The sequence below is a fragment of the Saprolegnia diclina genome (genome assembly GCF_000281045.1).
Source record: "Saprolegnia diclina VS20 unplaced genomic scaffold supercont1.2, whole genome shotgun sequence".
Classification (NCBI taxonomy): Eukaryota; Oomycota; class Saprolegniomycetes; order Saprolegniales; family Saprolegniaceae; genus Saprolegnia; species Saprolegnia diclina.
Window position 1 is genome coordinate 1410864 of NW_008246069.1, and position 10039 is coordinate 1420902.

The following is a 10039-nucleotide window of genomic DNA, read 5'->3' on the forward strand; positions in this document are numbered from 1 at the left end:
GCGCGGATCGCCACGCGGCAAATCTTGCTGGACGCGACGCCATTCTGTGCAACCCAGCATGTCGAAGGCTGTCGACCGGCGTGCGCAGAGACGTGCTCGGCTCTGAATGTTGGCGACAACGTGTGTACTCTGGGCTGCTTCTCGGCGGCTTGTGCGTGGGACGGCGACGACTGTACCAAGTTTGGCGTCCTCGACGTACACTAAAACTAGTCTTGTACACAGTAACAACACCAATAGAGACATTGATGTCAAAGGGTCTTAGAAGAGCTTGGCACAGGTCGAGGTGCGGGGGTGCTCGGGCACACACGCCACGTGTCGCAGGAACGGGTGCGCGAGGGCTTCGTGCGGGCGTATTCTCTCGGCCGGGTTCTTGGCCAGCATGCGAGCAATCTAAGGGATTGTCCGACGATGTATACGAGCACAAGAACGTACGAGGTCCTTGGCGTCGTCGGATATGTGCGACCACTCCTCCGGATGAAAGAAGTACGTGACCGCCTTGTTGAGTAAAATGAGCTCCTTGTCGTTGATCGCATAGAACGGCTCGTAGCCACAAAGGAGCGTGTACAGCACGACGCCCGCCTAGGACTCTTTCTCAAAAATGTGAATCTCAATCACAAAACGATGTTACCGAAAACATATCGACGTGGGGCGGGTACGGCTCTTGGACGCCGGCTGTGAGGATCTCGGGGGCTACATAGCCCGGCGTGCCACACCTAGTACCATGTATAACAAACCTATAGAGACAATATGTCCATACAATCGATGACGTACCGTCCAAGAAGCATGCCGTTGGACTCGAGGAACGCACCCATGCCAAAGTCGGCCAGCTTGAGCACACACGGTCTAGTATATCGGTATAAATGAGTAATCTTTCAAAAAAAGAAAATACTCGTACCGGTCGGTGGACCCTATGGTCGTCTGCACATCGAGTGCCAAGTTGGAGATCTTGACGTCACGATGGGCAATGCCATTTTCCAGGCAAAATTGAATGCTCTGGACGAGGTGCGTCATGACGAGCGCGGCCTGGGGTTCTGACAGCGGTCCGTGGGTCACAATGTGGTCATATATGTCCCCGCCGGCCATGAGCTCCATCTCCATCACCTAATGCATAGTTCTCATGTCGAGAGCACATTCGTCATGTAAATGCATACCAAATGGTCGTGCGTCTCAAAGAGCGAGAGGAGCCGCACGACGTAGCCGTGGTGCGGCACGCCATGGCCCCGCAGCGTGAGCACACTCTGCGTGAGCACTTCACGAAACAGCGTGTCGTTGCGCTCGACACCTTCCTGCACGAGGTCCCTAGACAAAGCCAGTCGCAACGACAACCCTAAACGCAGATCTACCAAAACGCAGCCTTGTCGATGACCTTGATCGCACATTCGTGGCTGCAGCGCGCAAGGTGTTTGCGCTCGGCGCGCTTGACCATCGCAAACCGCCCTTTGCCGAGCTCCATGTCGTCGTCACCAAAGAGGTCCCGGATCTCGAGCCGACTGGCGCGCACAAGCGCTGCTTTCCACTAGACACACATATCGAAAAACGACTAGATGAGACAAGTGGTACCTCGTTGAACGCCAACAGCGTGTCAAAGCACCACTGAAGCGTCGTGACGCCGTCGTCACGCAGAGCCGATGACGCGACCGAGACCGTCAGTTGGTGCTCGTCATGCACCGACGTGTCGACGATCGACGCTTCGTGCAAATTGGTAAAGCCCACCGGCTGCACATCGCGCTCATCCAGGAATTCCGTCAGCTGGTTGCGGAAGAGCACCACAAAGCGCCGACGCCACTAGATGTATCCATCGTCAAATCAGACAATGAAACTCAGAATCCAGACTCCAGACAAAAATGGGGTACCTTGGTGCAGTGCGGGGGCTTGAGATAGACCCAGCCACGGCGTTCATCGAGGCAGTTGACGTCGCAGCCAGCGCCCATATGGCCCCGCGCTTGCAGAAACGACGCCGACATGTCGTTCCAGAGACTCGAGAGGATCCACACGTCCGGTGTCCGCAACCGCCGCAGCGGCGACAGCGCCGGCAGCACGGGCGACGTCTCGACTTCGACGGGGATTTCGTGAATCGGTGCAAAGGTCGCCGAGTTGGACCGGGTCGCCGGTGGCGGGCGCAGCACAAACGCCCCGTGGACGCTCACTTCGTCGCCCAAGTACGCGTGCGTGCTGTTGCTCGTGTTGGCGTTGTGGTACGACGTGAAGCACTTGCGCACGATCGAGTCGACGACGTGCTTGGGCGACTCCTCTTGCAGCTGCGGACACGTAATGGTCATGTGGTCGCCACGGCAGTTGCCGCAGACAATACTTTTGCTCGATTTGCGCCGGAAGAGCGGCGCGTCACTTGAAGACGCTAGCTTCGGGCAGAGCATCGTCATGTGCTCCCCGCCGCAGCCGCCACACACAAGCGCCTTCTTGGGCGGCGGTGCCAGCAGCGGACACGCGATCGAGATGTGGTCGCCGCGGCAGTTGCCACAAACAACAGCTTTAAGCGGCGTTGGTGCCAAGCCATGGCAGTCGATTGTCTTGTGGTCGCCGCGGCAGTTGCCACACACTATTGGTTTCGCAGGCGGCGCGCCAACAGCAAGCAGAGGACATGCCATCGAGAGGTGGTCGCCGCGGCAGTTGCCGCAGATAGCCCCGCCTTTGGGCGGCGTTGGCGGTGCCAAGCTGTGACAGTCGAGCGTCTTGTGGTCGCCGCGGCAGTTGCCACATACGATTGGCTTCTTGGACGTTGTCGGCGCGATGCTCTCGACAATGGGCGGGGCCAGCGACGGACATGCAACCGTCATGTGCGGGCCCTGGCAGCCGCCGCAGGTCTTGGCCTTCTCTGGGCTCCACGTCGGGTTGAGCGGACTGTTGTCAATGTTGTGAACACTACAGGACACAGTCTTCAGTTTGCTCGGACGATTGTCAGAGTTGATACCTAATGTCGCCGTCGTGGTGCATGCTCGTGACCATGAGCTTCTGGAAGAGCACGTCCATCTTCTCTTCCCACGACTTGATGGGCTTGGCGGCGACGGTAACCTTGGGCGGGCTCGCTTGCGCCGGCGCGCGGTGCGTCGTTGGCGTGACCACAGGCGTCGGTACCTATCTTCTGCGTGATGCTTTCACTCAAATTCGGACCCTGTACCTTGGCATCGAGCTTTTGGAGCGACACGGCCGTATGCGAAGCGAGATGACCGCGCATATGAATGAGCTTGAAACAACTCACGCAGTACGGGTCATGGCAGCAGCCGTTGCACGTCAGGCTAGCAGGCGCGAGCTCGCAGTAGACGCACGTTCGGTCGTGTGCATCGGCCTCGATCTCGTCGCCATGCGCCTCGATCGAGAGCCGGCCCTTCTTCTTCGTGACGACCATAGCCTGCTTGGCCCGCTGCTGCATGAACCAGATGCGCCAGCTCGCATTCTCGAGGCGGACGGCCTCGCTGAGGAAGCGCTTCATGGTCGAGAAGGACTGCCATGGCTTGCGCACAAAGTCCTCGGGGAGCGCGTCGCGGCCGCCACGTCGGGCGCTTCCGAAGTCCATCGTCTTGGCTTCTGCGTCAAGTAATCTTTCGCCGATTTCACGGACCCTCTAGTATGGGGCCCTATGCTATCTTGCATTTTATATGCGGCGTCCATCTCACAACAGGGTGGGCCCCATCCAACGTATTCTTCACGTGTGGCATGACGTGGGATTTTAAAACACACGTTATTCCGCCTGATTTACTGGCGGTCGATGATAAACCACCTTGTGAAAAACTGTGTGAAGAATTCGTGCGGACGTGAGAAATGGCAACTCCCGCACATTATGGTCGTCATGACGTGGCTTGCTATCCTGCATGCTGCGGACTGTACAAGTTGTCTGCAAGGTGCTAGGTACTAAACCCGATATTGACGCACAGTCTTTGATTAGATACCTTAATTAGACGATGAAAAAAGTTAGTCGAACCACTTGAACTCGTAGTCGAACGACTCCTTGGCCGCGCGCCCGAGCTTGGCCATCTCCTCGATGAGCACGTCGCGGCCCGTGAGGCGTAGAGTCGCGTCGTCCTTCTTGAGCGCGTCTTGCACGAGCTTGTAGAAGGACGTGAACGTCGTCTCGACCATGCGGCTGTCGTCCGAGTCGGAGAACCAGTAGTCGTAGCGCTCCATGTTCATAAAGATGGCAATGAGGACGCAAAGCGCCTGCGAGTGCTTGCCTTCCTTGAGCATCTTGCGCGCGACCGCCATCTCCTTCTTGAGCACCATCTGCATCGGGTACGACGACGACGTGTTGAACATGGAAAAACCACCATCGTCGTCGTTGTCCGTCGCCTTCATGAGCGCGGCCGTGATCGCATCGAGCTTCTTGAGCGTCGGTTCGCGGGGCACGGTCACCTGGCGCACAGGCTTATCCGCGTCCTTGCGCGCACGCTTGGCCGACGGCTCGGCCGCTTCGTCTTCGTCCTCTTCGTCCTCTTCCTCGTCTTCTTCATCTTCCTCGTCGTTGCTCTCGAAGTTAAAGGTGAACATGTCGTCGGCCGGCGCGGCCACCGCGGCAGGCGCCGGCGTCGTCGTCGTCGTCGTCGTCGTCGTAGCGGCCTTGGCACTCATCTTGGTCAACAGAAAATGTGGATGCAATTGCACCATTTAAAAAAATAACTTACGTGTTTGTATACTATTTTTAATAATGGATGGATTCCTTTCCCGCCACCGAGGGTCCATTCAGCCTCGAGACTTCGCTGACCAAGCCAGGGGGCCATGCATTCGGCGCCCCGAGAGGACGGACGACGTGGTGAATGCATCATGAAGGACCCTTGCCGACGCGGTCCAGCCATTCCGTAGCTGTGTTAATACCAGTAGTGTAGCCAGCAACGACTACTCCATGGAGGTCGTGCTTGGCTATCTTGCTTTCATTGCCCAACTGCAGCAGACGACAGATACCCGTGGTACAAGTTGCTTGCCTTCTTCCTGGGAAATGGCAACTAGGGACTGAGAGAATTCTGCGCCTGGTGGACTCTGCGGCAAGCATGGTCTCGTTGACCGTCCCGCGCCGGATGGCCTTTAATAGGCCGCAAACGTCAACACGAATACACAAGACGCTTACAGTGTATTGCCAGAAATTCTATATTGCATAGAGCGCGTCCTTACTTGGTCGTTGGCTTGAACCAATGGCACGTGTGGTTGCCATACATGCGAATCTCGTTGCCGTACGTCGTGAGCTCTTCGAGCAGCACGTCGCGGCCGCGCAGTCTGAGCGCAGCGTCGTCGTGCCGGAAGAGCTCGAGCCAGAGCTTGTAGAACGCATTCATGATGCCGTGCACGTTGTCCGGCCGGTCCGTGGCGGCCACCCAGTACCGGAGGTCCTGCATGTTGAGAAAGACCACGACAGCAACGCCAATAGCGTTTGTGAGACGCTATTCCTTGAGCTCGCGCCGCGCGTACGCAATGTCCCGCTTGAAAATGGCTTGCAGCGGGTACGACGACGCGATCGTGAGCCGGCAAATCGTGTCGCCGACGTTGCCCGTTGCGGTGAGGAACTCGTCGCGGATCGACGCCTTCTCCGCCGTCGGCTTGTTGGGCACGTCGACGATGCGCCGCCGTGGGTCGTCCGGGCTCAATGGCAGGACCCCTGGTCACCCAGGGGGGTCAAGGCTTACCCTAGGGTAGACCCGCCATGATGGCAGCCCCCCGCCCCTCATACATCCCTGTTTGTAGATTGCCCCTAGGGTACGAGACCCCAGCCCAGACCCCTATGACCGGATATGTGCCGGATATATGCCAGATAAAACAGATAACCATCACTCATGAGTGATGGTCCTCGGTGTGCCACACCGCTCCAGGATATGCTCAATTGCGAAGAGGAAGACGTCTTCTATCGCCACAACGAAGTGGCGTTCGGGTGCAATATCTCGTGCAAGCATTATACCCAACGTTTGTCTCTAACAAAGCAGCGTACAATGCTCTGGAAGTGTCCCGGGGGTCATGCGCCACCCTAGGGTAGGGTCAGGATAGGCCCGGACCCCACCCTCAGAGCTCTTTGGGACCCTAGGGTAGGCCCTCCGACCCCAAGGCCCCCCGAGGTTTTGCCCAGGCTTTTGTAACAGATACATGGGTGACCGGGGGTCCTTCAATGGCGCGTCGGTAAAGTCGAGCAGCATGCGCTCAACCTCCATGATCGTCTTCAGAAATATGGGCAGACTGTGCGACCACGATTTTATTTATTTTTATCCGAGTGTTTGTATGCCGCGACGCGTATTCATCATTGTATTATTCGGTAGGTCCCCCATAGTAGGAGGTAGTGCAGGAGAGGGTGGTAAATACCCTTGGATAGGATCAACTGCAAGGCAGTCAAGATGGGGGCAGACGTCTTGTGTGCATGTGGCCACTCTAAAGCCCAAGAAGCGTCCAATAGTTGAGAACACCTTCCATCGCTGCAGTGTACACCTTGCTTAATCTTATTCGACGCATCAACAAGCTGGCTCGTACGTAGCAGCACGGCTCAATAAAACGCGGAGTTGACCCACGAACCGTACAACCGAGCGCGCCGACGTCGGGCACCGCCTCTGAGGTGCTCGATGGGCTTGAACTGGTACACGTAGCGTGCAATCACGCGGCAAACGGTCGTCGGCAGCGCCAGCGCAAAGACGAGGCGCGTGTGCTGCCACGTCACACGGCGCTTGTACGTGGCGCAGCAACACGCAAGGGTCGGCTCCATGCGCGCCTCCCGAAAGCAAAAGACAAAGACGATTTGGCCGGCACCGAGTGGGTCGAGCTGGACGAGGGTCGACGTGACGCGCAACATCTTGGTCGCGAGCGCTGTGCGCACGACAGCGGCGTCCAAGGGCAGGCGCGGCGTCAAGGTCCACCACGCCAGCAAGCGCAAGACAAATTCCTCATCGTTCGCGTCGAGAGCGGCCAGGACCATATCAGTGCCATGGCTCTGGGTACCCGCTGGGATTAGACCGTCGAGGTGCTGCACCAAGGCCAAGTTGCCGCTGCGACAAGCAAGTGCCAAGTGCCCGTCGCCTTGAAACGTACGTGCGTCCCAGGTCCAGAGCCCACCTTTGTCCAGCTGCACGAGGTAGTCGATCATGGCGGGGGCCACACCGTGCGCGCACGCATAGAGCATCACGTCATGGCCTGCGCGGTCGGTCGGATACAGCAGCGCGCCGTGCGCCACGAGCAGCTCGAACATCGCGATCGGGTTCGGCGACCGCGTCGCCAGCATGAGCGGCCGCACGTGCTTCTTCCAGCGGTCCCCCGTGTTGATGAGAGACCGCATTTCCTCGGTAATTCCTCGGACGCGGTTGAGGTCGCCGTCGAGAACGGCGGTCGCAAGGGCCATTACGTCTGCGTGCGGCGCCACGTAGTGCGTTTTATGCTGGTCGCGCATGCGCTTGTCGTCAAAAGTCAACAACATAGCGCCCCGCAACAGCGCGACAGCACCCGACCGTTGCCACTCGTGTCGCCTCCCAACGCTGCATTCGTGATGGGCAAAGACCTGCCCGTTGGAGAACACTTCACGGTGAAGGCCTCCAACGGCCATTACGGATCAACCTTGACAAAACACCAAGCCAACCAGGTTAGCGACGTGAGCTAGCGACGTGTGTTCTTGGCGCTTCACGGTACCACAAGACTCTGTCGTGGGCAGTGGGTACTCGTAAGCTCAACTTGATGGGGTGCTCGGTTGGCTTCTTTTCACGGCAAGCGCGTCGTTCCGCTCTGCAGCTACTTGTTGAACCCTCCTTGCCGTTTGACGGATCGTGCCACGCTTGACCCTCGGTTGAAGTTGCGTTGGCCAATGCAATCTCCAACCGGCTACAAGGTGCAATATTCGAGCGTAGACCGACGACATTTATCTCGTCTTTTCTACTCGAACGCTGTCTTGTGCGCTACACGACTGCCTTGTGGGCGTGTCGCGCCGTTGTACGAAGGGCCCGCCGCCTGCGACGGAGCGCGGGGCTGGGAATTTCGAACTCCACGGATCTTCCGCCGGCTTCGGCTTTGCCAGGTTTCTGACCTGGTCGATGCCCGCGCCGTGATTGGTTCATTTCTCAACCGTCGCTTGCCGCTGATTGGTTGACGCAGAAAGGCGGGCAAGGATACCGAAGGAAGCAACGCCGAGGTCGCGCGCCCGCCGTCTCCATCCATAGCACAATCCGCATGGCACCGAGCATCGTTGCGTGGATCGAGCGCCATGGCGTTGGCGTTGGCGTCGCGATCATTGCGATCACGGGCCTCGGGCTCGGCTTTGCGACCGACGCGACCGACAACATCCCGCAGCCGTACAACCGCCTCTCGTCGATCGTGGGCTGGGTCTACTTTGCGTGCTGGAGCGTGAGCTTTTGGCCGCAAGTGTTTCTCAACTGGCGCCGCCAGAGCGTCGAAGGTCTCTCGCTCGACTTTCTCGTGTACAACATTTTGGGCTTTGGCTGCTACGCGATCTTCAACGCGGCCTTTTACTGGAGCGAAGTGGTCCAAGACGAGTACAAGCGCTACCACAACGGACTTCCGAACGCCGTCCAAATCAACGACGTCTTCTTTGCGCTTCACGCGGTCGGTGCGAGTCTACTGACGTATTACCAAACGACCATCTACACGCGCGGCAACCAAGTGCTCTCGACGACGTGCAAGGTGGCGGTTGCGGTCGGCGTGGTCGGTGCGGCTGTCTTTTTGGCGCTCACGATCGTCGTACCGAGCAGTGACTTCTTTAGCCTGCTCAACTTTCTGTACCTGCTCAGCTACATCAAGCTCGCCGTGTCGCTCGTCAAGTACATTCCGCAGGTGTACCTCAACTACAAGCGCCAGCTCACGATCGGCTGGACGATTTGGAACGTGCTGCTTGACTTTTCCGGTGGGCTTCTCTCGGTGGCGCAGCTCATCATGACGAGCTCGGTGACGCACGACTGGACCGCCGTGACGGGTGACCCGGTCAAGTTTGGCCTCGGCTTCACCAGTGTCTTCTTTGACATTATCTTTATGGTCCAACACTACATTTTGTACCATGCCAACAATGTGAGCTCGTCCGAGAACGAGCACTCACCACTGCTCAACCGTCTCTAATGTCATCCGATTTCAATATATATCGTAAGAAGTTTAATCCCTCCTATATGTTCAGGTAACTAACTTGCTTCGACTCCTTATAAGGTGGTGGAAGCTGGTAGTGCTTGACGACGGAGCGCAAGAATGCTACCTCCTGCGTACAGTGTATGAAGCAGAGTTCCACAAAATGCTGGATCGCAACGACAGGAAATCCATGAACGAGTTCCACAAACCAGTGTATGCTGCACCAACTGGACGCTTGACGGCTGGCACAGAAACCAGCTGGCGGCGGTGCCGCATTGTTTGAATCAGCCAGTCAAAATCCGCGGTGGCCCCGCGTCATGAAATGGCGCGCCGCCAGCGTGGTCGCGCCGCTGACGTGATGCAAGCGGCAATGAAAGCGTTGAACTCGTACGTGGGCGTAGGGACAAGAGTAGTCGTTGGGATAACGCACGCGCTTGCGAGATCGGTCGCCGTTCTGATCAGTGACGTGGCACGCTCCCGTGCCTCGCATTTTGCATTCCGACTTTGCCGTTTCAATACACAAGATGAGCACATCTTCCGCGTCGCAAGTCCACTCCACAGAGTCCACTCAGTTGTATCGAATAGAGCTATTGCGAGAAACTGGACTCGACAAAGCTCCACGGCCGATCCCATTGCACTAGAAAGGACGCTGGTGGTCGTGCACTGCATGTGCGAACGTCCGCGGCTTCTTTGGATCGGACGTTTTTTGCGGTGACTTCAAGTCCACCCAAATTCTGTGTCCGGACAAGCTCTTGCGCGGCCGTAAAATGACAAAAAGGAATGCTCGCGACCGATTGGCTCCACAGACATGGGTGTCCCATGCAGACATGGATGCGCCGCTGAGAGACACATGGCGGAGTAATAGACAGCTGGGACTCGATCCTGCCCTAGCCCTGCAAGCACCAAAGCCGGTGATTACGTCGATTCATTCTACATTTTGCTCCATGTCGACCACAGCGCCTTCCTTGACTCCGGTGGCCCCGGCCGCTTCGTCGCCCGTCGC

General features: G+C 57.7%; 5 protein-coding genes across 7 annotated transcripts; 1 reads left to right on the forward strand and 4 right to left on the reverse strand.

Annotated features, from left to right (window-relative positions):
* Positions 1 to 217: 217 nt before the first annotated feature.
* SDRG_01072 (serine/threonine protein kinase) lies at positions 218 to 3573 on the reverse strand. 3 transcript variants are annotated; one of them, XM_008606585.1, is made up of 11 exons: positions 3137 to 3573; positions 2930 to 3093; positions 1854 to 2880; positions 1561 to 1785; positions 1344 to 1516; positions 1152 to 1299; positions 896 to 1101; positions 772 to 843; positions 629 to 713; positions 433 to 579; positions 218 to 390 (listed from the first exon to the last, which is right to left on the reverse strand). In XM_008606585.1, exons 1-11 carry the CDS (start codon positions 3530 to 3532, stop codon positions 259 to 261), a joined length of 2775 nt encoding a protein of 924 aa, XP_008604807.1. In that variant the 5' UTR covers positions 3533 to 3573; the 3' UTR covers positions 218 to 258. The 3 variants fall into 3 exon arrangements, with proteins under 3 accessions (XP_008604807.1, XP_008604806.1, XP_008604805.1); XM_008606584.1 differs by having other exon boundaries at positions 758 to 843; XM_008606583.1 differs by having other exon boundaries at positions 629 to 843.
* A 280-nt stretch (positions 3574 to 3853) lies between these two features.
* On the reverse strand, positions 3854 to 4591 carry SDRG_01073 (hypothetical protein). Its single transcript, XM_008606586.1, has one exon. It carries the CDS (start codon positions 4579 to 4581, stop codon positions 3928 to 3930), a length of 654 nt encoding a protein of 217 aa, XP_008604808.1. The 5' UTR covers positions 4582 to 4591; the 3' UTR covers positions 3854 to 3927.
* A 523-nt stretch (positions 4592 to 5114) lies between these two features.
* SDRG_01074 (hypothetical protein) lies at positions 5115 to 5339 on the reverse strand (the record flags this gene model as incomplete). Its single annotated transcript, XM_008606587.1, has 1 exon — positions 5115 to 5339. The coding sequence occupies one exon, from the start codon at positions 5337 to 5339 to the stop codon at positions 5115 to 5117; it is 225 nt and encodes a 74-aa protein (XP_008604809.1).
* A 45-nt stretch (positions 5340 to 5384) lies between these two features.
* SDRG_01075 (hypothetical protein) lies at positions 5385 to 7363 on the reverse strand (the record flags this gene model as incomplete). Its single annotated transcript, XM_008606588.1, has 2 exons — positions 5385 to 5599; positions 6529 to 7363. The coding sequence occupies 2 exons, from the start codon at positions 7361 to 7363 to the stop codon at positions 5385 to 5387; spliced, it is 1050 nt and encodes a 349-aa protein (XP_008604810.1).
* Positions 7364 to 8039: 676 nt separating this feature from the next.
* Positions 8040 to 9090, forward strand: SDRG_01076 (hypothetical protein). Its single transcript, XM_008606589.1, has one exon. It carries the CDS (start codon positions 8134 to 8136, stop codon positions 9031 to 9033), a length of 900 nt encoding a protein of 299 aa, XP_008604811.1. The 5' UTR covers positions 8040 to 8133; the 3' UTR covers positions 9034 to 9090.
* The last annotated feature ends 949 nt before the right edge of the window (positions 9091 to 10039 follow it).